Source organism: Amblyomma americanum, chromosome 2 (genome assembly GCF_052857255.1).
Source record: "Amblyomma americanum isolate KBUSLIRL-KWMA chromosome 2, ASM5285725v1, whole genome shotgun sequence".
In the NCBI taxonomy this organism is placed as follows: domain Eukaryota; kingdom Metazoa; phylum Arthropoda; class Arachnida; order Ixodida; family Ixodidae; genus Amblyomma; species Amblyomma americanum.
In genome coordinates, this window is record NC_135498.1 from 35215180 (window position 1) to 35240972 (window position 25793).

The window sequence follows — 25793 nt, forward strand, 5'->3', positions numbered from 1 at the left end:
AGACATTTTGGCGCGAACATTGCTAACTCGTGTTGGATTTCGTGGCAACGCCCATGCACCTGAAGTCATGTGAACGGAAGGGGCCCCATCCTAGCACAAACTTTCAAGGGCCTATCGATGGTTCGCTGTTGCGACTAAAATTTCGGTGCAATTACTCGCAATACATGACCGTTGACAGCTGCTGCTGCGCAGTACACTGGAACGAAGGACAGCGTCATTGAGATTTTTCTCTCGCCGCTGCGTATGTATAAAACTGTAAAGGTTCTTGAACGACAAACATTCATTAAAAGATTTGTCCTCTACTTGCTAATTTCATAGCATTTACGTTTTTCATATCTGCGACATGCACTGCTTTGCTGGTTCCGGACCGATGTAGTTGTAGCCTTCGTGTGATATTTTCTTTACTTAATTAATACGCAAAATATGGAAGCATTGGTATCAGTTATGTCTGCCACGAGTGAGTGTATACATGTAGAAGAAGGCGTTCACCTAGCACTTTTGTCACGAGGCTTGGTTAGGCTAATGGTCTATGGAGGCTCTTATCGAGTGTGCATAAGTTCCCCGCTAATGTTTGTGGCCGGTTATGTGACTTGCGAAGGAGCGCATTTAGGACACAATGCTTTACGAATGGCGATGGCTGACATTTGACATCCATCTAAACTATAGATACAGCGAAGCTATCCCCGGCATTGTAATGCTACGCAGTGTCTAGCACCAAGAAGGCAGCAGCGAATACGTCTCATTTAGAGGCGCTGCAGCCAATGGCGCTGACCGATTGGCGTGACGTCGCGTTTATTCCCATTGCAGCACCTGCATGTCACCTGCGATGTCACGCTAGGGGATCAGCCGCGACGTAATCACAACCGGTTGACGCCATTGGCTGGAGGGCATCCTTTGAGTAACATTTCCCGCGGCATTCCTGAATTGCACCCGACTGTAGACGACAGCGCCATATGTAAATGCGCGAAATCTAACAAGGAGTCATACCGCGTTATGATACAGCAGTGGGCATGGTGCTGGACTGGAGAACTCGATGCAGCCTCTTTTGCCGAGGTGGTGGCATCTCCGCCATTTTAGAGCACGGGTTCATTTAGCCACATGAAAATACTTTTGCTGAAACCAGCGCTTTCGCATTCTTACAAGACCGCTCTTGCTTCCGACCATTGACTGAGTGCCGTCGGTTGCCACACACACCATCCGCTCCCACTGCAAGCCGGTACGTTCAACAACTCCTTCAAGCATCGAAATGTCCGCTCCTGTAGTGGGGCCTTTCACTGGGACAATGTCCTGTAGTTCTTCTGCCACGTTGAGATTTTTGTCGATGCGCCTAATGAAGATGGCACACTGGGATTATCTTTTATGTCAGTGCTTTCGTCGATGGCGAGAGATTAAGGCTTCGAAGTCCCGGCATCGGTTCATTAAGGCGTTTTCAAAGTCGTGGCCTATATCTCAGTAATCCTCTACGCCGCCGTATTGTAGTCTGGTCGTCTGGCTAGTTGTTGTCACGCGGTTGGTCACGTGACCAGTCCTATGGTTGGTTACGTGGTGCGGTGCGACCACGGCGAAACTGCGAGTTGGTGGCCAATGTACCTTTCGCTACAAAAAAACAAAATTTTCTTACTGCCACAAGGGTGTCGAAAATATTGAAATAGATGTAGCAGAAGTGAAACACAGTAGAGCTGTGCACGGGCCGCAATTTAGAGCCCGGGCTCGGCCCGGGCCCTACCCACCCTACCAACAGGAGGCCCGGACCGACACTGAAGGACCCTGAGCCCGCCCGGGCCTGACCTGCAATAAGTGCAGTTGAAGCGACGACGACACAGAAAGAGATGATTTCATGAAAATGAGCTCGAATATATACAGACACAGCGCATATAGGCATAGAATAATCACTATCACTAAGCTATTATGCAAGAACAAGTCGACCATTGACGATGGCTTGAGGCAAGCGCGGCGCTCCTGCATTATGAATCCGGCAGCGCTGAAATTTCTCTCGCTGCTTTCAAATACTTTCATAGTAAGAACAGAAAAAGTTTGGGATGTGTAGCTTCCTTGCTTCTCCAGAACTGTAATAGCACTGAGCAAGGAAGGGGTTGACTCTGCGGCCAAGTAATCGATCTCTTTCGGCATTCTGATTGCTGGCTTCGTCGCTCCACTCGCTGAACAAGTCATTGCGCGGTTTTTTGTCGCGGCAGGTTGTTCTTGCATAGAGGCCGGCAATTAACTCCTGTGGTGACGACGCGACGAGCTCTCGTATACGCCCGTACACTCCATCGCGATCCTCGGCGGAAACAATTCTAAGATTGTGGGCAGCAAACCGTCGCTATCTTGTGCACCGTGGCCAGGATAGCCTTTGTCTTTGGGAAAAATTGGGCACGTTGCTGAATTTTTGCCATTTCTGAGACCTTTAATGGTTAGACTCGGTCACGAAGAATTCTTTCTAGTTTGGCAAAGTGCAATAAGGCTAGAGGCGACCTTGGGATTTTGTCCGTCTGAAGGGCTCTCGTTGCTTTAGAAAACGGTTCCAGAAATTCAATTATTTCTTTTAGAGCCGTTTTGTACACATTGTCTATGATCGAAGAGTTCCTGGCTTCAAGAAGAGCTTCAATTTCTGCAAGCTGGCCGAATGCAGATTTCAGCGCAGAACGCTTTGAGTTCCATCTTGTCGGAACTTCTTGGCAAACGGTTTGGTTGAGTTGGCTAGCTAGGCTACTTTGTTTCAGGAATTTCACGACCAATTTGAAATTTTGCAATGTGTTACTGACTCACTGGGCTTCAACTGCAATAAAATATTCAGAAAATGCATTCCGAAGAACAGTATTTAGGAGATGTGTGCAGCAGTTCATTCTACTGTAGGGCTGGAAAGCAGAACATTGTGTGCGCACCGTGGTCAGTCACGCGAACGTAGCCTTCTGCAGAGCATCCCTGTCGATCCCCAGTTCAGAAAAACAGCGGTGCAACTCTTTTCGAATGGGTTCCCCAATACTGCGTTCCTGAGAAAAATTGCAAGTGAAAAGAACGTGACAGTGCAGGCACCACTCACTGTCATTGTAATGTGCCGTAGCCGTTCGGTACACCACTTTGCGAAAATCATCTGTCCACATGTCCGTAGTGATCGCACAGCGCCCCTCGATCATAGCTGTGGCAACAACCGGCATTAGGTTGCCCCGTACTTGTGCTGCTAAATCGGCCACTTCTCTGGAGACAGTGGTGCGATGATGAATGACATCATCAACCTGGACATTGCCATGGCGTGCTCCAATGCCGATTAACTCTCGGACTACTTTTGCAAAGCCACTGCCGCTGACTATGTCAAACGGGCACATACCTTTCGCACAGAAATGTACTAAAGCTGCAGTTAATTTTTTTCTGTAGTATATGCTGGAAGCTGTGAGCTTGGCGGCTTCAGAAAAGAAGTTATTGTTCTTGAATTATCTGAGCTCCTTTTACACCGTTGCATCTGCAGATGCGATATTTCCGTTTTCGAAGACTCTCGGGCGAAGAACATCCTGCACAGCTTGCACTGTACATGTCCCACAAGTGAATTCGTTGCTCACTCAACGACGGTGAGAAACTCGTCCCACACAGAGCTCTTACCATCAGATTTGAGAATAAGCGTGACCGGCGTGGTCTCGTAAGCCGGGGATGGCGTGCTGCGACTGGCAGTCTTTTTGACTTGTCAGACGATGATAAGCCAGCAAATACGGCGCTCTCCTGCGAACGCCGATGTGGCGGCGACGTCCCTGCTTCAGCTATTTACAGGAAGTAAGGGTGCTGTGGTCACTTCGCTGACAAGCAATTACGGCGAAACACAGCAACCAAGCCTGCGCCTGAAGAGTGGGAGCCGCAGTGGAGGCGCCAGTGGCATTATTTTACCGCCATTCATGTGGCGGGGCCCCCCTCGGCTCTGGCCTGTGAATATTGCCCGTCTCCCCTGCCGGAACCATAGCGAGTAGCACCTGCAGGGTAGACGGTCAAAAGAGAAGGCAGTCGGTGCTGCGGTGCGTTTCGAAGAGTCTTCGCGAGAATGGCACCACAAAACGTCCCATCGTTCCCTTTGCTGGATACCGACAGAAGTTAACCCTTTCCCGAGGCACTGTTGCAAGAAAAAACGATGCCTCTTGCGCTGGCAGTGACGTGTTCCACTTGTCGACCTCGGCCAACGACCAGCTAGTCCTCAATCAATACCGCAGTTCATTAGAAGAGCTTCCCTAGACACCGTACGCTGCCTAACTTCCGCTTTCCAAAAACTTCCATTCTTCTTACTCATCCTACTGCAAGGCACCCACAAACGGTGGCTTTTCCCCAGCGTTGGTACTTGCTAGAACGGGAAATGCGTTTCGAGCCCCAATTACCTTTTGTTTGCTTTTTGTTAGCGTTTGTAATTTCCTCCCGTCCTTGTACATTCCCTCCAAGATGGTCTAGACACAAAGTACTTCCTGCTGTGGTACTTTCCTCCCGTCCTTGTACATTCCCTCCAATATGGTCTAGACACAAAGCACTTCCTGCTGTGCATGCAAGACACCCAGCGCACCATGGCCATATTCGCACTTCCGGCTATCATACAGCCTTTGTGCAGTGTACAGCTAGGGTGGCACTCTAGCCACCTTAGTACAGCCTTGGGGGTTTAGTTCTGAATAACACCATTTGGCTTGTAATGCATTCCCAGAGTTCCAAGGACTTCTACGAATGCTACAGGAGCCCCACTACGCGACTTAGAAGCAAACCCCCCCGGGCTCTAAAGCTTTGACCAAGGCTGCACGTGTACTCGCGATCGTCAATTCCGGCCGGACCGTCCAAAGCAACAATACCCTGGCCCGGCCAGCGGGCCGGGCTTTCGGACTGGCCCGTGCACAGCTCTAAAGCACAAGTCAGATCAGACTATTGCCAAGTGGCGTTCGGTAGGGCGACAAAGGGCGATGAAAACATTGAAAACCCACCCCAGAAATGCGGCTGCAGTATGCGGCATGTGGATTTCAACGTCTGAAAGCGGCAAGTGGGCTATTTATATATATGAGGCATGCAACAAAAAATTAAGCACTTCTGGCTAAGAGGGCCACTCGCCAACTCCAGCTGAATGCCATTGTAGAAACGCCTGCATGGCACTGAGATTATCGGTACTCACTGAAAGAGTTGAAGGAAACAAGCAGATGTGGTGGCCACTCGCCAGCTTAACTTTGTCTTCATTCTATGTGCCTTAACACTCGCCTGGAATTCACTGATCTCCAATCGTTCAAACTAGTGGATAATCATCTCCTCCAGCTAAACGAGCACCCCTTCATACTTACAGCCTTTGTCACCTTGGTCTGCCTGATATTTCGAGCCACAGTTTTGCTGTTTAACAACAACAAGGGGGAACGTACGAGTAGGCAAGAGCGGGGTTTCACGAATGAGGGAGGACAACGCTTTCGTATGGTTGCTGGCAGTCGGGAAGTCCATGCCTTGATCGAGCGGGAAGAAATAAATGGTATATGCATGGGCGTCATTCGTGCTTCTTTCAGTAAGAAGGTGTGATCTTAACAATTAAGGCTGCAGGGACCACGCGCTCCTCCCTCAAAAAAAGAAACTTCAGAGCTCTTCCGGCCTACTCACATAGGGTTGCTTTGTGTGCAATCCGAGAGGTGCCCTCAGCGTCTCCAAATCTTTCATTAGTCGCCTGTAATTGCCTGTGTCATCTTCGGAATGCCATTTCACCGAATGAGCAAAACAGCATTCTTGCTGGAGCGCCCCGTGGAATGGTAGTGGGTCAGTTTACTGATTAACGATGCCGTGGCCACTGGAAAGTGCATCGTCCGGGCCTTTTATTGTCAGTTCAATACTTTCGCCTCGTAGAAGACGAAAGTTAGTGACTCACCGTCAGGAATAAAGGGAAAGGAAGGAGGTTTCTGCCTTTCAATTTCCACTGTGCTGTGATAATTGTCCACTCCCAAACAGTTTCCGGTGCCTCTGTAGTGAAGGCTACGCAGATAAGGGAATTAAGGAGGCGGGCTTTTGTCCCTTTGCTGTCGTACCTTGAGGAGTTGTTTCGTTGTTCGGTTTAGGGGTGCGGAGTGGGGAAAGAGAGAGTGAGAGGGTTGCAGCAAGATATCACTGCAGCAGTAAGATAGCACCGCACACTATCACGTGGAGGACCGACTCTCTCCTTTTTACCCTTTATGACTAGGCTTCAATGTTATCTCCGAACGCCTCCTCCTGCCAGCGCCATCTTCTAAAACGACCAGTACGCTAGGGTTAGTTCAACATGGCCTTTCAGCGCTGGAAGCAAGCAAATAGAAAGGCAGCGCTAGCGAACGACGGACAGGAAGTTCTGCCAGGGCTGCCTTTCTAAGAATGGCAAACGCCAACCAACTTGCCCAGCAACATACCTCGCTCACATGCAAATACGTCAGATGCCGGAACGTCGCCACCCCGTTGCGGCCTTTCATGCAGCGTGGTGTCACCGACCAAAAGCGCCAAACTTGCATGCTAATGGCTCTCTTAGAACTGCCACGTGGTGATCGGTTCTGCTGCTTTCTCCGTTTTTGCTCAAGCATGCAGGTCTGACGAAGGGTTAGCTGAACAACAGTACATCCGCTGCGAAATGCTCTCATATCGACACGGGCATCTCGGACAGTTTTCCTGTCAGACACAAGCTACCTTTGCTTTATGTGACAAAAAAAAAAACAAGCCGTAGACTTTGAGATTCGCGTTTTTATAAAAATTGCCTAAATGACAGCGTTTTGGCAGCGAACAACGAACCAACTCAAGGCACGAGAGCAAAGGGACAAATGCCCGCCTCCTTAATTCCCTTATCTGCGTAGCCTTCACTACAGAGGCACCGGAAACTGTTTGGGGGTGGACAATTACCACAACACGGTGCAAATTGAAAGGCAGAAACCTCTTTCCTTTCCCTTTATTCCTGACGGTGAGTCACTAACTTTCGGCTTCTGCGAGGCGAAAGTATTGAGCTGGCATTTAAAGGCCCGGACGATGCACTTTCCAGTGGCCACGGCATCGGAAATCAGTAAACTGACCCACTACCATTCCACGGGGCGCTCCAGCAAGAATGCTGTTTTGTCCATTCGGTGAAATGGCATTCCGAAGATGACACAGGCAATTACAGGCGACTAATGAAAGATTTGGAGACGCTGAGGGCACCTCTCGGATTGCACGCAAAGCAACCCTATGTGAGTAGGCCGGGAGAGCTCTGAAGTTTCTTTTTTGCAAGCGCCAAGGTTTTTGTCTTTGAGCGACAGAAGTTTACCCGTCGACAGCTCGAAAGTGAAATGCCACAAGGTGCGCAAAAAAATCGCGGGCACAGCTTTTCATTCATTTCACGCTGTGCTGCGAATTCATTTGCGTCCGCCATTGCATTTACTCCGAAATAGTTGTCGCCGGTAAATCTAGCGTCACATAGTCTCCACAGAGCAAGGACGGTCGGCCTAAAAAAATCTGACGGTGATTTCACGTGAACTGAACAAACGAAAGTAATATTCGGTGTTTGATTTTTCTCTCGCGACGTAAAGAAAAAACAACAACTTACCTTTGATGCCAAGTCCACAACGCGCTGTGCTAGCCTGCTGACACCGCGTAGAGCTTTGTAGGCCTAGACGACCTCAGAGGCACGTTGGAGGCAACAGGCACTCAGAGAACTTACTGCATACGATCTCCAGTCTCTTGAAGAAGAATAAGCGCGGAAAGAGTGGGGGGGGGGGGGGGGGGGGGGGTGTCACGTGACAAGTAAATGGTTTACGTCAGCTGCGACCTCATTTTTTTGCTTTGTTCCGGTTCCTCCCACCCAAATCTTGGAAGCAGTTTATCGCATTCCTGTAAAGAGTGATAATGCTCTCGAAAAGCATGTCGCATCAATGCGCTAAAGGGGAAAGATCGAGAATGGCAAGCCCACTTCAGGGGTGTTTGGAGGTGTCCCTCCTCCTCCATTTTGTGGCCAGATAACAAAGCAGACTTCGCTCAAGACACGGGTGACTGGACACATCTGCCGCGTGCAATGGGCGAAAAACAGTAGCGCATCGGCTCCGCGAGATACGCTAGGAAATGCGATACGTTACTGTCGCATTCATGTAAACGCAGCTGGTAGTCGGATACAACTTACGAACGCAGCGGCTTTTCCCCGTGAAAGGACCCCCTTCCAGCAAATGGCGTCGGCCGTTTCTCAGGAATCTGCCAGCGTGACAATACCAAGAGCGGCGTGACAATGCAAGGAGGGGACTATCCCCGACTATGGAAGGAGAGGGCTATATTCCCTTTCATCGAGCACTCCTTGCATTGTCAGGCTAGCAGGGTCATGACAATCGGCTGTCAAAGGGGTCCTCTGACCGGCCGGGAAAAGCTGGTGTGTTCTTGAGTTGTATCCGACTATAGAATGGCAATTTTTTTTCTTAGAACCGTAATTTTGTTCTGATGAGGAGCACCTGCTTCCCTGGTGCTTTTCGCCCGACTTGGGAAAAGGTCCCGCAGAAATCCGCTCGACAATGAAGGGAGATAGGGACACTTGCTGATAAGAGCCGTTGACCAGAAAAAGTGAATGCCATGCCCCCCCCCCCCCCCCCCCTCTTCCGTCCGCGTTCACTGCATTCTGCATGGGTGGAAAAGATTAACTATTTTTCCAAGAATGTCTAGATGAATTCTGAAAGGGAACAGCAATGTCGCAGAAGAATGGCAGTACTATCTGAACTCTGTGGGCATCAACCAAAGGATGACCTAGCGTGGCATTCAAAGAAAAGCACACAAGAAAAAAAATCACAAGGAAAAGGCCAAGCGGTGGTAGGAGACCAAGATTGACTACTGGAATTTGGCCTTTTACTTTGCTTTTGTTTTTTTTATTGGACCGCACATTCGTGAGCAGATACTTGGGCGTGTTTGTACATTTCTGGAAGAAAACCTGGCGCAAAAGGATGAGGGCAATACAGGCGACTCACAGCGCTGTCTGTGGACACACATTCCTGTTTCCTCTTCCAGCTTGTCATTTCTCTACTAATGCGCTAGTGTTACTGGCCCTGGTGACCTATTTAAGCGATCTGTGTGTGGTCAAGGGCAATCCTTATGATGGGTAAATGCGAGAGCACTGCTTGTCGATGAATGTATCACCCGTTTCTTCAATGCGGTCCTGCACAATACGCTGAACCACCGTTTGGTCGACGCTGCCATGATATTAAAAAATTGGAGAGCTGAACCTAAGTACAACATTCGATAATTATTCGAATTTGTATAGTAGGATGGCTTACCGGGCAGCACGACTCGCTTGTTTTCGGACATCCGCTATCGCTCATATTAATAAGTTTATTTCCAGGCAATTGTACATGATAGTAACCAGCCCGCTTAAACATTGATGCTTGTGAGCGTGGCTGGGCAGTATGGCATGACTGCATCAGGACGAAGCCTTATTACTACGTTATAAGCTATTACTACGTTATTAATATTAATATTACTACGCTACAAAAGCCATATAACAAAAAAGCTCGCTTTAAAAAATAAATGGTGGACTTCGCTGACACATCCTATACATTACATACAATATACATTCATACATCACAAGGATGCATAGTAATACGAAACCCGGAAGACGGAACAGAAGTACCACGGGTAGAGAAGCATCATTTGCGGCGTCGTGTCCTGGTGAGGCGTACGCATAGTCTTGAACGGAACGAGAGTTCCGCTATTACGGCAAGACACAAATTCGCCAGCTATTCGATGACAGTATGTTCATCGGGAACAATTCCCATCCACTGAAAATAATTCTGGTGAAAGCTTGTTGGAGTTTGTGACATCGCGCTTACTCACGTGACCAGCAGGTTTGCCGTCTGGAAACAAAATGAAATGCTGGTCGAAAATATACATGGTTGCAGCATACTACAGGACAGAGTTTTTTTTTTATTGAAGCGCAATGATAACATTAACGATCGTCGCACCAAGCTGGCAACGCGCCGGCTGTCATCACGGCCTTCCGCCATGTTGAATAAAAGTGAATGTGAACGTAAAAAAAAAACGAAAATAAAGAGAGAATGGCGAAAAAATTTGGGCCGTGTCAAAAAATTCAACTTTTCGCTCGTGAATGCTTCGCAGTGCACGCACGTATTGTGTGCCGTCACTCCAGGGACTTCGCACGAGTCACACCGACTCCGCTGACCTTTTCGTAGAATACGCCTGCAGGAAGCAGAAAAAAAGAAGAGTGGTAAACATCCATTCGTCATTTCTGCACGTCCACAGTTCCTAACACGCGGGCACTCGAGAAAACGGCTTTGGGAAAATAATAAATTTCAGTTGGGGGGCAAACGCCCGCACAGCACAGCATGACGATGTGCCTAAGACGTCCCATTGAAGTCCGAACGTCACTATCCTGTCAAATTTACGTATTTTCTCTGTACTGAACTGCATAGTGATGACATATCCCCGTGTCAAACAACGTACAGACACCGAATAGAGTAAAATATTACGTTTCTGCCTGGCGAAGGTTATATATATGTTGCTGAATAGTGAGCAAATTACTATAGTCGTGCCTTACAGGGTCCCTATGGACCCAAATGTCCCTAAAGGTGAGGAGAAAGGTTAGAGCCTAATGGGTTCCAAAAGTGGTCAACTACACGAAAAAAAAGCAAACGCTGCTGCCTGGTTTCATTTGGCAAAAAAAAAAAAATCTGTTGGCCTGATCCCAATAATTTTTATAAGATGAGGCTTCGATCTACACTTTAACAGCGCTTTTTTTTTTGCTTACCCTCACATTGCTTTGTGAGGCGAAAGATGACGACGGTGATGACGATGATGTATTTTAACGGTGCAAAAGCAGTGCTTGAAGAAAGCCATGATAGTCTTCAAAGGCCTGTGCTGATGAGGGATGTAAGCGATTGTAAGAGTAGATAAAATAAAATGCGTTTAGAGCCTGTTCGAAAATAATGAGAGGCGTGAGGGGGATCGAGCTATATAATTCTTGATATCGTATCTTATATTCGAGTAAGTACGGTATCGATATTCTTTTAGTTTCACTATCGCAATGTGCACCCAAATGTTTCTTTTCATCCGAAGCTTGTGTGTCGTGCAGTTGTCGGCAAATGTTCTCGTCGCCGATGGATAAAGGCTACAGCGCCGGAAATCAACGCAGAGTGAAAGACGACAGGAAACGGCCGACGCTGATTTATCGCTCGGCGCCGTATAACTTAGCTGCTTGAAATGGGCGTTATCTAATACGCGAGGCGCGAACAACCCATTTCCTCTTGCCAAAGAAATGAACTGAGCAACGTTTCGATGCCACTGCGCCGTGCTATCGCGGCGCCATTGCAGGGGCGTTAGACAGTGTAACGATTGGATGGACGTAACAAAAAGAAGAAGAAAAGGCTTCCTGCTAAGCAGCGTTTTGACTACGCGGCCCTCACGTGCGTATCTGTGGTGTCCGTCAGACATATTGGCAAATGTCGCCCCCGTGAAGCAGACGTATAAAGTTTCAGTTGAAGTCCAGTGTTCGTGTTGCCTTCTCCCTTTGTCCTTGTCTCTTGCGCTGGTACCATGTTCCATAATAATGCAAACAACCAACTAGTCCAGCTGTCTACCCTTAGCTATAAAGAAGAAATATAGGGATAAGAAAAAGAATAATGGCTAAACTAAACTACAGATTAGTTAAAACACTCGACTGGAGCCATGATGTCCCTTCACTATCTCCCGTTTCCTTCTTTATCCTTCTTTTCCCTCTTTTGATTCCCTTTCTCCTTCCTCACCACGGAGGAAGGAGAGGTGCCAGAGCTTGAGCCATATAGAAAAAATAATGGAAGAATGACAGCCACACTCTATACACAGACGCGGCAGGATCGGTTAGAGACATGATGAGAGCAGTCAGAGACTCGGATGACAACCTCAGAAGCAGCGCATCATTTAGGTGCAGAGACCTAACCCAAGCGGAGGAAGCAGCCATTGCTGTCTCAATAACCACACGGAAACACAAAAAGATTTAGTAAAAGATTCGCAAGAAGCGTTCAGGAACTACATCAGGAGCAGGAGAGGGCAGGTAGCCATTAGGATACTGAAGGACGTCATGGAAGCCGAAAAGCAAGCAAAGCTCATGTGGACACCAGCGCGTCAGTCGTTAGAGGTGAAACAAGGCGCGCACGCCTCTGCCCCAGCACTCCTACCCCGGGTACCCCACACATGGACGAGCTGTGCGCACACTGTGCCACAGCATCGGACCTGTGCCACATGGTACGGCCTTCCAAGACGACACTGAAAGGGTATAATAGCCGACGGGTTAAAGGGTGGGAGAAAATGATCTCCAGTTTATACCCGAAAGTTTTGCAGGAGCTGCTCCGACAAGGGCTAGAATGGTTGCAATCGAACACACTTTCGGAATAGGTGAACCTACCACCAACTTTAGGCTCAATAAAGAATGTTTTCATCGTCATTGTCTTAATTATTGTCTCTCTTCCTCTCCTTCTCACCTTTGGCTTGGCTTCACTTTTATTTTTCGCTTTTTTTCTTCTGTCTGTTCTTCCACTCTGCTTATTTTTTCATCCTTGCTTGGCTTCTGTCTTCGATCGTTTCTTGTTTCTTTTTTTCTGTTGGCTTGGCTTGCGGATTTCTACAACTATAACAACAGCCACAACGGGCTTCAGTTACACGATCACTCAAGGTGGGTTTCACTAACAGCTGTCGCCGTAAAATGGAGGGCTGGAGACGGGAGCGAGTTGCCGCTTCGTTGCATTTAAGTACGACCTGACTCTTTGGTTGGCTTGGCGATCAACTCGAAGCCTAAAAATTTAGACAATACGAGCCACCTTGGAAGAACGCTTCGCCTTTGTAATTAAATTTTATAAAGCATAAGTCCTCCTCAGATAACTAATTGAATAACAACGGCACACAAAAATTTCTCCTCCTTTTTTCATATTTCGTGTATATTTTTGAAAATGTAAAACTGGGCTTCCTTAAGTTGAATTTACTTTTAGGCTTTGCAATGCTAGTTTGGTTTATGGTTTATGGGGGTTTAACGTCCCAAAGCGACTCAGGCTATGAGGGACGCCGTAGTGAAGGGCTCCGGAAATTTCGACCACCTGGGGTTCTTTAACGTGCACTGACATCGCACAGTACACGGGCCTCTAGAATTTCGCCTCCATCGGAATTCGACCGCCTCGGCCGGGATCGAACCCGCGTCTTTCGGGCCGGCAGCCGAGCGCCATGTAGTATATAGCTGTATGTTTTGGCACTTCATAGCTTGTCTGCAGTAGGAGACATAGAAGACACCACACTTCCCGCTTGGAATTTCAGCAGCGGGCAACTTAAGCCGTTCTTACCAAAGATCGTCTTATTCCGTTAGGGAAAAGAGCGTTTGTGAATACGATGTTTAAATGGCACATTTGTCGACTTTCTTGTTTAGTACTTAATTTAATTCTCAAACAATGCCCTAGGCAGGAAAATAAATAACAGCTTTGTCAGTAAACGAGAAAGCACGGTCCAAAAAGCTCAGGGAGCTGTAATGCTTGTGTCCGCGTAAACAGATGATTAGCGCGCGGACCGACTTGACGCGGAGGGTCGCTGTATACGGTCGTCCACTGCTAGAGAGAACACAAATGGATACTTGCGAACGAACGAGCACGCGCAGGCAGCGTAAGAATGATGACGGTTCCTGTGCTTTTCGCACACGCGCAATAATTATGTAGCCATCACTCTGGTGGGACGTTCTGCCGAGCTGTGATCTAACTCCACCCCACGATCCGGTGTTCACATAGCACCGGAGGGCCCCTTGTACATCCGCACGACATTCGCTTGCCTGTTCGACTCCACTGTGCGATGCTATAGCCTATTGCTCCCGGATATAAAATCCTGGACAGTACCCCGCCCATATCTACGTCTACCATACTGTTCAGGCACACGTGGACAGTACTCTCTGGACCGCGTGATGAGTTTTAGGTTACAACATACTACGCAGTTTGCCCCGACGAGATTCATCTATGCTAATATGTCAGTGCAAGAAAAGAAAGCGTCACAACTACACAGGACAGAAAAAAATTGGTTTAGCTCTGGTTAAACCTGGAGTGACGCGATAGCTACAGCTGGCCGAGTGGAACTTGGTCACGTGACCAACCACGTGATCAGCCACGGCGCCGCGCCGCCAGCAGCTGCTCCGCACCGCGTGATCAACCACGTGACAGCGTGGCGGCGCAGCCACAGGGTGGCAGTGCCTCCACCCCGAAGGCTCGGAATGCTACTCTAATGTAGCTATCGCTACAAAAAGGTTGCGCATAACAAACAGCAACAGGAAGGTTGAAAGTACAAGAGGCTGCGATTTTGACACGTATACCGGCTAGCGCCGACTGCACTCCCACCCACCCTGGTGATGTATGCCATCTCGTCGAAGTGGAAGGCTCCACCGCCCTGGTCGTTCTCCTCTTCGCTGCGGCGCTGCTCCCGGAGCACCCAGTCCACTTCCTCCGGTAGCACGTAGTGCTGATTGGCGATGATCACCATCACGGGGCAAGGGCGGCTGTACACCTCACCCTGCACGTGCACGGCAGTTTCCTTTACGGAACATGGCAAATGACGGGCAATGGACAGACACAACGCGGGACCTACCATCTGGTAACATATTTCCAGAAGGACTTGGTGTTTGGATCGTGGTGCATGCAAGCTTAGAAAGAGTATTCCGGCGCAGAAAATAACATACGGTCAGATAGAAGACAGGGGTCCACGCCATACACTTATTCCTAAGCATTTATAGTCTTTTTTTCAAAAGTGTCTGGCACTCAAAGTTCCCTGTCCAGTGTCACCACTTCGCGCACTTCTGCGTGCGCTCCCAGATACCCTTAGAGCGTGTGGGGGTAGCGGTTTCGGTCACAAAGGAGATGCCCTCGACTCAGCGTGGCAAGCTCAGCCGGAGACCAGCTACCAAGTGACAAGGGGGTTGGTCGTTTGGTGCCCAGCTTTCGCCGGTCGCAAGCCAGTGAGTGGGTCGGAGCCAAAGGCTCACAAAACAAAACTAAGTTTATACAGATGAGAGACGATACAGAGGCTTTCACAATCACTCGTACGAGCAGATACGAAGTGATCTACAAACACAATGCACTCCTGCAAAGTAACAATAGAGAGAGAGAACAATTCAACAAAATCTTTGCACCTAAAGTGCACTAACGCAGGGAGAGACAAATAAACAAAACAAAATGCGACAGTCCGACGACCTGAGGAGCACGACGGGGCCTATCCGCAGACTGGCGCGCGTAGCCTCGCTGGTTCGTGGCTGGGCGAGTGGTGTTCTCCCGGGAGTCGGGCGGGCGCGCTTCTGAGAAGCTTAAACGGCGGCTCGGGCTAACCGACAGTGGTTGCAGCCCCTCATTTATAGGCGCAGACCGCGTCTGTTTGTTCTTCGCGCCAAGGCAGGCGCGAACATACACGCAGTATCAACTGCACAAGCTACTTCTCCTCCTCGCGCCGGGCGCGCGACCCCATTGGTCTAGCGCGGAAACCACCTTCCAGAAAAATCTAGGTCATTCTCGCCACGCGGAGTCATCGGCGCAAGAGCGAACGGGAGAGGGTATCACTTTGGCGCGGACAAGGTTACCCCCTTTCAGTCGACAACGAGCCGAAACTTCTACGACATTCTAGAATGAATGAATGAATGAAAAACTTTATTGTATAAGGGTTATTTCTCGCAGCGTAGGTGGAGCCCTCAGTCCAGGGCCCCAGCGGCCTTTGCAGTCTTGCGAGCCCTGTCGATCAGCTTGAGCTGCTCTTCAGGCTTCGAGCTGGACAGCGCAGCCTCCCACTGCTCCGGTATAGGTGTGTTGTTTATCGGCGCTGCCTGCATTTTCTGACAGGCCCATGTAACGTGGTAAAGCGTTGCGTGTTCACCGCATAGCGGGCATTTGTTTTCATAAGTGGATGGATAGATTTTGCTGAGTAAACTCAGATTGGGGTATGTATTAGTCTGTAGTTGTCTCCAGGCAACCGACTGCTGTTTACTAAGGTCTTTGTGGGGAGGCGGGTAGGTCCTCCGGAGGGCTCGTTGGTGTTCTAAGATGGCTCCATACCGTCTAGTGACTGCGTCCAGTTCCCCTTCGGTGCGCGCCTCCCGGTTGGCGTATGCTCGGGCATTGGCGTCCGCACATTGGTTCCCTTTGACAGCCTCATGGCCTGGTGTCCACGTGATGAAGCATCTCGTAAAAGTGATTGTCCTCGCCTTGAGTATGTCAATGGCTGCAGTGGATATGCGTCCACTGCTGTATCTTCTGCACGCCTCTTGCGAGTCTGTAATGATGCGTGCATGGGGCTCGTCACTCTGCTGGGTGATGGCGAGTGCAATTGCTGCTTCCTCAGCCTCGAGTATGTTGTTGGTTTTTATCGAAGCGCAGTTGATTTCCCTGAGCTGGTGATCCACCACGCTGGCTACCGAGCCATATCGGTGTCTGTATGTTGTTGCGTCAACATATAATACGTCTTTTGCCCCGGCGAAGCTTCTTTCATGGAATTCAGATCTTGCCTTTCTTCTCGCCTTATGTATATCTGGATGCATGTTTTTTGGAATCGGACTGATCTCAATGATCCTCCTGATTTCATTTGGAACGCTCGCTGTGCTATTGATTTCTTTCAAAGCGTCCCTCATGCCCAGCAACCGCAGCGTGTTTCTGCCTGTTGCGGACAGCATCAGTCTTGTTTTCTGCGCGATAAGATGGGCCTCGATATGTTCTTGTACTGTGTTGTTTATGCCCAGTTTAAGGAATTTCTCCGTCGAAGTGCTGACCGGCAGTCCGAGAGCGCATTTGTATGCTTTTCTAAGAATTGCCTCCAACTGCTCCTTTTCTTGCTCGAGCGGTGTTTGGTAGGGGACGCCGTATAAGATCCTACTGACCACGAGGGCCTGTACTAGCCTACATGTGTCTTCCTCCTTCATACCTCTTCTTCTGTTGGAAATTCTTGCAATCATCCTGGTGATCTGTGCTGTGGTATTTGCTAGCTGTCTGATCGTGTGATCAATACGACGGTTGCTTTGGACCCACATGCCGAGGATCCTAACTTTCGATACTTCTGGAACCTTCGTTTCCCCTATGTAGATATCTATGGAGTTTTGCAGATCATACCCTTGTCTGTAGACTCTGAGCACCTCGGATTTTCCAGGGGAGCATGCAAGTCCACAGTGTCGGGCGTATGCGTTGACCGTGTCTGCCGCTCGCTGAAGAAGCTCTTGTTTTTCGCCTAAGGATCCCCTTGTCACCCAGATTGTGATATCATCTGCGTAGATGGCATGCCTGATTCCTTCAATTTCTTCGAGCGCCCTTGCTAAACCAATCATTGCAATATTAAAAAGCATAGGTGATAGCACAGAGCCTTGTGGTGTTCCTTTTTCTGGGGTGTTGAAGGTGTCAGTCCTGATGCCTCCTATTCCAATGGTAGCGGTTCGGTTAGTCAGAAAGGCTTTCACATAGTTGAATATTCTCTGCCCACAACCCAGTTTGCTGAGCCCCTCCAGCACAGCCCTGTGACTGACGTCGTCGAAGGCCGCTTGAAGATCGAGAGCGAGCAAGATGTTTTCTCCATATTTTGGAACGGAAGTAAGCACCTCCTCCTTGATCTGCAGGAGAACGTCCTGTGTCGATAGGTATTTTCGAAATCCAAACATAGTGTGCGGCATGAGTTCGTTGTCCTCAAGGTGGGTCTGCAACCTGTGATGCACAACTCTCTCGTACACTTTTCCCAAGCATGATGTTAAGGAAATGGGTCTAAGATTGTCCAGGTTTGGAGTCTTTCCGGACTTCGGAATCATTACTATTTCCGCATGTCTCCAGTCGTCCGGGAGGGTCCCCTGTTCTCAGTGTTTATTGATGAACTCCGTGAATCTTTTGATTGAATTGTCATCCAGATTCCTTATCATGGCATTGGTGATGCCATCCCTCCCTGGTGTTGTGTTCTTTGTGGCGGACATCACAGCGTGTCTGACTTCTTCTATGGTAAGGGGTTCGTCCAGAGCGGGATTCGTTTCGCCCGTGTATGCCAAGCTGCTGTCGGCGTATGTAGCATTGCCGATGTAACGCTGCTTGATGTTCTGTAGCATTTCCTCGTCAGTGCCTTGGAACTGGTGCGCGATCCTTTGGGTCGTCTTACGGGTTTCGGATTTTGTGGTGGTTGAGTCTATGAGAGCCCTTAGCAAGGCCATGTCTTGGCCCAACCTAGAGTCCCCTAAAGTTCGTTGCACTTTTGGTTCCAGTCGCGCCTCGAGAGTTCCGTCGCATATTCTTCAGCTTGTCTGGTGACCTCAGCGATCTTACGCTTGAGCCGCCTATTATGCTTTTGCCTTTTCCACCTTTTTAGTAGGCCCCGTCTGGCGTCCCAAAGGTGTAAGAGATGTTTGTCCACCTCGGGTGTGTTGGTAGTGAGGGCGACCTTTCGGGTTAGTTTTCGCCAGTCTGTCTTGATTCTTGCGACCCAGCCTTCTATGTCGGTGATCTCAGCGTCTTCATGCTGTGCCCTGGATTTCCTATAGGCTTCCCAGTTTGTCAGTCTAGCCTGGCCATGTTGTCGCCTGATCGGGAGGGTTTCTATATGGATGCGCAGGATGCAGTGGTCACTGCCTAGAGTTTCGCCGTCGTTTTCCCATCTTGCGTGCCTTACCCCTTTGACAAATGATAAGTCTGGGCACGAATCTCGGTTGATGCTGTTCCCCACTCGCGTGGGTTGGGTGTGGTCAGTGATGAGGGTGAGCCTTCTACGATCAGCTTCCCTGGCTAGATCCCTGCCTTTCGGGGTTTCCCGAACGTAGCCCCAACTTTTATGCCAGGCATTAAAGTCCCCCAGAATAACGATACCGTTCTTGCCTGCTGCTTCTTCTGCTTTGCCTAGCAGGTAGCTGAAATTGGCTTTCCTCTGGCTTGGTGGGCTGCACACGTTAAGTAGGAAGGTGCTTTCTTGGCTTCTCTTTTGGGTAATGATTTCTATAAGGACGTGGTCAATGTCCGTTCCGTCGATGTTGTGTCTGATTGCGGTGACTGCTTTTGCAACCAGCGTGGCGACCTTGCTTTGCCCCTGCCCCTCGTAGACGGAGTACCCCGCGAGAGTGAGTGAGCAGCCGGTTTCCTGTAGGGCGATTATGTCTGGCGGAGAGGTGCAAATTGTGATGTGTTGTTTAAGAAGACCCTGCTTTCGGCGGATCCCACGGCAGTTCCACTGCCATATTTCAAGGGTTTCCAACTTGACCGAGCGTTTACGGTTGCTCGCCATACTGGGATGGCCTGTTATAGGGTTTTCCTCTGGATTTCATGGCTGTGAATTGTACTAGACGCTCTCTATCCTTGTGCGTCTCGTCTTGGATGTTGGAGATGAGGTTGCTAAGATTTGCCAGTGCATTGTTAACAGCAACCATGGCAGTTGTAAATTCCTGGCGCCCTATAGTTGTCGCCTGAGCTTCGTCTGTTTGCGGGTTAGTGCTGTTCTGCCTTGTTCTTTGGGCCTTTAGTTCGTCTATCAGATCGTTTAGTTTCTGTCTCAGCTCGGCGTTTTCTGCCCTGAGCGTCTGAATTATTTGTCTTAGCTCTTGAACGTCCTCGTTAGCTTCCCCATTAGCGTTGTTACCTATCACTGTTTTCTGTGTGTTTGTGTTTTTTGGAGCAGTGGGAGAGGTGGGGAAAAGATGCTGTTTCCAGCTCACCCTGGTTGCTTCCTCCTTTTTTGGTGCGGTCTTCTTCTGCTCCTGCTTCTTTTTGGTTTCTGGATCCTCCCGGGTCCTGGACGCCGATCTCGACTTTGATCCTGATCTCGATGCCGATCTGGACTTGGATCTCGAACTGGAGTCCTCGCTTAACCAGCGTTTCCGGGCCCGGCCGCGTCCGCCATTGTCTCCGCCGCCTGGTTCCTCTTTTTTTTTCTCGTCCGTGGTCTCGTTTTCCTGAGGCGTTCCTTGCACTCCTTTGCCCCCGTAGGATGCGCTTCCGTGCATAGCACACACCTGGGCTCGCAGGAGTGTCCGTCCTCGATCACTGGCTCGGTGCATTTAGAGCAGACGACAACGTCAGGTGTCGGGCATACGTCCGCCCTATGTCCGGCCTTTAAGCATGTATAACACACTTGCCGCGATGATCGATAGAGGTAGCAACGTATCTCGCCGCCGTAGTAATAGACGTAGCCCGGAACGATCTTTCCCTCGAAGGTAATGACCGCGCTTTGGGATTTGCCAAGCATTCTTGCATAAAGTATTTTGACTCCTTGGGTACGTACCCGGAGATGCGATAGTAGTTCAGTTGGCGTGGTCCCGGCGTCCACTCCATGAATGACACCTTTGCACGAATTGTCCGGCGTGGCCACGTAAGCTGTCACTGCATAGTTCTTTGCAGCAAAGCGTAGACTTGAAATACACTGCACAGCACTGGCAGTCTCCATGCTTGGCGTGCTGAGTATAGCGATGTTGGATCCGTTGTGCAGCCGTATAAGGAAGCTGCCTTCGTTGCAGATGTCTGGTTTTCCGCATGTTTTGGTTATAGCCCGGGCCATCTGATGCGTGCTCAGTTCGCTGATGTTGAGTCCATTTTTCGGTCTAAGGATGACTTTGAAGTCGTTTTTTGGCAAAGGAGGTAGCTTCTCTCGCCGAACGGGATTCCACTTGAGTTTGGGTTGGCTCAGCGCTGAATTGTCCGCCGCGTCTGTCCCGGCCTCTGGAACGGCAATCAGTCTCGAGTTCTGGTATTTGGTAGTGAACCATCCCCCGTTGCCGATTGTTCTCTTCTGCGAGAGGTCCGTAGCGTTGTCGGTAGCGTGGTCGGTAGCGTTGTCGGTAGCGTTGTTGGTAGCGTTGTCGTCGCTGTGAAGATTCTCTTCGAGCGGTGTCGTGGCTCCAGCCGACACCGCCGCGTCAGCGTCCGCCATCCTCACGGGTGCGGCGTGAGCTGTAGCAGCCGGTTCCTTCGGGCCGACGGCCCGACGCCGCCTAGGCTTAGCGCGGCGTTCTCTGCCTTGGATTTTCCGACGGGCAGAAAATGGCGAAATCTGGACTCACGGATGTAAAGCGGGTATCCACGGATTCCGCTTGATTAGTGGAAAGCGATGGAGTACTCCATTTTCTACTGCGTTGATGTTTGCCGGGTGTCGACATTCTAGAGAAATCGACGCCGCGCGTGGTTACGTTTACTTTGGCGCTGCGCCGGGGAGCTGAGTGGAACGCCCACGCAAGTTTTACGCGCTCTCCGGGGATCCTTCCCGCTGTTTTTTTTTTTCAGCGCGCGGGCGCGATTGCTTACACGCTGCGCCATTTCTTTCTAAAATGCGCCGAATTTTGTGGCATCCAGCCATGACACAGCAACCCTGATACTCAAAATGCCTGGAGTGCGAAACGACTTCTTGTCCTCACCCCTGCCGATCTCCGGAGCTTGAAGGGTCCCGTAAGCATCCTGTACACATGTCGACAGCGAATCCTGTTGTACAGGCACTTTTGAAAAAGACTGCACCAACTATATGCTATGAAGTACTTTTTTTAGGAGTATTCTGCTGTGGGCTAATGTGTCCGGGCAGTGATTTTTCAACGTGACATCTGCAGTCCAGTGACGGAACTACAGTAAACAGCCTCTTGCACAGCGGATCCACTCCAGCCTACGTTTGGTGGATTTATGACTGTCTGTGCGATCTCGATCGTAAAGAGAAACTGAGCAGTGAGCACTGGCCGCCAAAGAACTGAAGATTCGCCGCTTGCGCGGCTCGTAAACAAACCCGTGCCAAGGTGCCGTTCGATCTTGGCCGGTCCTTCTGAGCCTCTCTCATGGCTACGTCAAGTGCTGTGATAGCCGACGGTTGGGGGGTGAGGAAGGGGAGCCGCAGTTGTGGCTGTCATTTCTTAGTCTCTGAGGACGACAAAAAATTGGCAGTTGTTTAATTTTGCTGCACTACAGTAACTAGAGCACATTTCAGACTTTTCGGTTTCGGTGTCAATTTGCTGATCAAACTCATACGATAAGCGTTGTGTGGCCAGCTGCCTCTTCAGCTCACGTTTTGCGAGAAAGTGACTGTAGACAGTCCCCCGCCCTCGGAACAGGAAGATGAACCCGAGCTTTAGAACTCAGAATTTTGGTCTACCCTCCTATGAAACAAGAACTTGCATTGCCCAGAATTGATGTACGTATGGATCTACGCGATGGTGGAGGTCATGTAGTTCAAAGTTCTTAGATCATAACGGTCACGAAGCTCCCTATAACGTGCACGTATCGAAATCCGAAACTATGCAGCAAATAGTACCTATTCAGCCTTTCCCTTTTAATAATTCAGCTTTCCGCTGAAACGCATACGATTAGTGTTGTGCGGGGGCCGTATTTTGATTCGGAGCTTCGTAGCTGGTATGGTGAAAGAAAGAACTGCATGCACGCAGGGCGTGGCGTACGGGAAAGACGAGCTTGGTCACGGTGCGCGGAATGTACTGCGGCGCCACGAACTCCATCTCGGTGGTGGCGTCCAGGGCGCGTCCCTGGATGAGCAGCAGGTCCTCAATGTCGGGGCTCACGCTGAACTGCTTGGCGTTCATCAGGTCGGGCATCTGCATGCGCTCCAGCCGGTTGTTCACCTTCTCCGTGGGCCACGTCTGCGCATTCGGCAACGCCGCGCACTTCTCGCTCGGCGTCTGTTTTGTCTACAGGCTGACTAAATTCAGCGGTCAGTTGCGGCTGCACAGCTGAACATGGTGTCGATGCCTTATTTGGAACCGTAGCGTGCATGATTGTGCCTTAGTGGCCATGCCCGTTGATGCAGCCCCGACGAAGTGCGTTTGCTTTGCTAGCTCTTTAGCACTTTAGTAGCATGATTTGTGGTGTCAGTACCTTCCTCTTACATGTAATACGGACATCCATACAGGACATCCATAATAGCGAGCGTTTATCCGGGGTTCGTATTTGCTGTTTCTTATTTTTAATGCTATAGCATTCAAGTTGTCATCTCACACACGCACAAAAAAAATTCGGGCTTCTCTGTCACGAAATTCCCTGATTGGACAAGAAAGGTCACGTGACCTTCTGACGACATCACAACCAGCTGCCCATCGTGGCAGTGGGCAACCAGCTCACCGTATTATGAGCAAGCTGCCCATCGTTGCCAAGTTGAATGCATTTGCCACCTGTCCACCGTGGCGCTGCACATGAGCCTTACGGGAACTCTAGAAGAGCAACCTGGATCTCACAAGCCTTGGTGATGACTGAGCTTGAAACAGCCACCAGCCGGGGCAGTGGTGCATCGCTTAACCGCTGCACCTCTGCGCCAATATGGGTTTGAGCACTCCCCGCGATTTATGAAGGTGAATGAGCGGGTCGTGACGCCGTCAACACCACGTGACCACCAGTGGACCAGTCATAGGGCACCGCCACATTTAAAAATCTCAGGACGCCAAAAATTTCGAAGTTGACCCGACCCGAAAATTTCAAAGGACCCCTAAATTTTGGAAATAGGCCCATCCCAAAAAATTCATTAAGGTGTATTAGTGGGAATTAGTGGGTGGCGTCCGGCGGATTAGGGTGGGCCAGATTAGTATAATCCCATATGATAATCCAATGGAAGATACTCGAACATTCTAGTAGGTGATGGCTAATGCATATCATATAAGGGCTATATGGAACCGGTTACAACCGGAGTTTAAGCGGAAAAATAGGAATAAGAACATTAGGCACCCATTGTAGGCATCATGTAGCAGGCAACCTAAATGCTATCGCATTTTCTTTAAGAATGGTTAAAGGTGCACTAAAGAGGAATCTGAACTCCTCTTTTTACCGCGGGAACTGTATCTACCCGTTCCGGGCATTCTTAGAAACCTCTAATTATGGTCCTGTGCAGCCGATTGCTCTTATTAAATCGGATTAGATGTCCCGGATGCCGCCTTTTTTTTTCTAACTCAACGCGGTAGGTAGGAGGCGTCAATTACCAACGCGCCAACCAGTCCCGTGGCGGCTTGCCGCTCTGCCATCGGCGGAGTGATATGTAAATCAAAAAGTCCACATGTATTTTTATTTCCGTCGGCCTAATTTGCGGCTACATTGCCTGTGACTGAAACTGCTTATTCAGAGAAACCTAAAAAACTAAATAAAAGCGAAAGCGAAGCCGCCACTGGACTGGCTGAAAGGCATACACGCGTTGGCTGACTCCGCCTACCTACCACGTTGAGTTCAAAAAGAGGTGGGAGCCGGGACGTTTAATCCGATTTAATTAGGGCAATCGGCCGCATAGGACAATAATTCGCAGTTTTTAAGAATTCTCGGAACGTGTAGATCGAGCTGCTGCAATAAAAAGACGAGTTCAGATTCCTCTTTAATGAATTCCCCCAGGTTTTTCCTCCTTTTGTTGAGTGGAAGAGGAGGGGGTGGACAGACAACGAGCCGGAATCTGCATCGTGCAACTATATAGGGTATCACTTCTCCCTCGGTGTAAGAAGTAAGTGTGAGATCTCGTTTTGACAAGAGTGTGTGCAGTATAGACTATATCTTCACGTGTCTTTTTCCTGCGGTAGTGGAACCCGCCATGGTATAACTGCCGTCTCAACAATCACGTCGGCACCATTGCTAGAAGGAGGTGCATGTCGTGTACCTGGTACTGGGGCTGCGACTGCAGAAGGGGCGTGCTGAGCGTGGAGCAGATGAAGTGCCACAGTTGGTAGCGGAAGCTGGGCCACGAGGTGAACACCTCCAGCGCCTCCAGCAGCCGCTCCTTGGGGATCAGGTAGGCCTGCGTTTCGCGCCAGTGCAGCTATATATCTCGACATTGCGCGACACGCGCATTTGTGAATTCCCCGATTTTTACGAACAAATCGTGATTTTCTGACCCACGAACCATTTAAGTTTACATTTATCGTTCAATTTCACGAAATTGTCGAGATGTCTGGAACACTTCGGCGTTTCCAGGTTTTAGGGAGTGTCGGTGAACAGATGAAGTTCGCTAAGACGGAAGACTGGGCTTGTTGGCAGCTCATCTTTTACGAAACACCGCAGGAAAGAAAAGGGACGCAAAAAGAATATGACGACACGAGACTCGTGTCGTGTTCTTTGCTGCGTACGTGTCCTTTTCTGAGCTGTTCCGTGAAAGATTAGGAAGAGATTGGTAATCCCCAACTATTTCGCAAAATCGAATTTCGATTATATAATCGTGGAATATATGCTAACGCACGAGCATCTCAGCACGTGCGACGGCAGATTTGCGAGTATACAGGGAACAAAAATTGTTTTTTTTTGGGGGGGGAGGAAATTACGCAGTGTCTGTCACATATATCGTTGGACACCTGAACCGCGCCGTAAGGGAAGGGTAAGGGAGGGAGTGAAAGAAGAAAGGAAGAGAGATGTGCCGTTGTGGAGGGCTCCGGAATAATTTCGACCACCCGGGGATCTTTAACGTGCACTGACATCGCACAGCACACGGGCGCCCTTGCGTTTAGCCTCCATCGAAGCGCGGCCGCCGCGGTCGGGTTCGAACCCGGGAACTTCGGACCAGTAGACGAGCGCCCTAACCACTGAGCCAGCGCGGCGGGTAGTACACAGGAAGGACGCAGACGGCCAAGGTTTCCTCGAGAGGAAGGAGATATTAGGGAAATAAAAAAAATATAGAAGTTGGGACGGCGCGCGCTCAAAGTAGGCTGCAGCGTCCGACGGTACACAGGTGTCCCTCACGTTGACGGCCGTCTCGGCGGTGACCGTGGTGACGCAGGGTTCGTCGGAGACGATGCTCAGCGTGCCCACGATGTCTGGCGCCAAGATGTAGTCCTCGAAGTAGCCGTCGCTGTAGAAGTACATGAACGAGGCCGAGTTGGGAAGGGCCCCGTGAGCGTTGTCCGTCACCTCACCGCAAACCTGCGCCGTGAAAAAACAAAAAGGAGTTACGCTCATCTT

The 25793-nt window shown here is 49.7% G+C and overlaps 1 protein-coding gene across 1 annotated transcript in view; it reads right to left on the minus strand.

Moving 5' to 3' along the window:
* Positions 1 to 10022: 10022 nt before the first annotated feature.
* Positions 10023 to 25793, minus strand: part of LOC144118464 (sperm-specific sodium:proton exchanger-like) — a 38643-nt gene continuing 22872 nt past the window's right edge. The window contains exons 14-18 of the mRNA XM_077651401.1: positions 25575 to 25754; positions 24502 to 24639; positions 22319 to 22516; positions 14305 to 14472; positions 10023 to 10143 (exon numbers count right to left, since the gene is read on the minus strand). Coding sequence (XP_077507527.1) covers positions 10108 to 10143; positions 14305 to 14472; positions 22319 to 22516; positions 24502 to 24639; positions 25575 to 25754 — 720 coding nt within the window. The 3' untranslated portion in view covers positions 10023 to 10107. The remainder of the gene's footprint in view (positions 10144 to 14304; positions 14473 to 22318; positions 22517 to 24501; positions 24640 to 25574; positions 25755 to 25793) is intronic.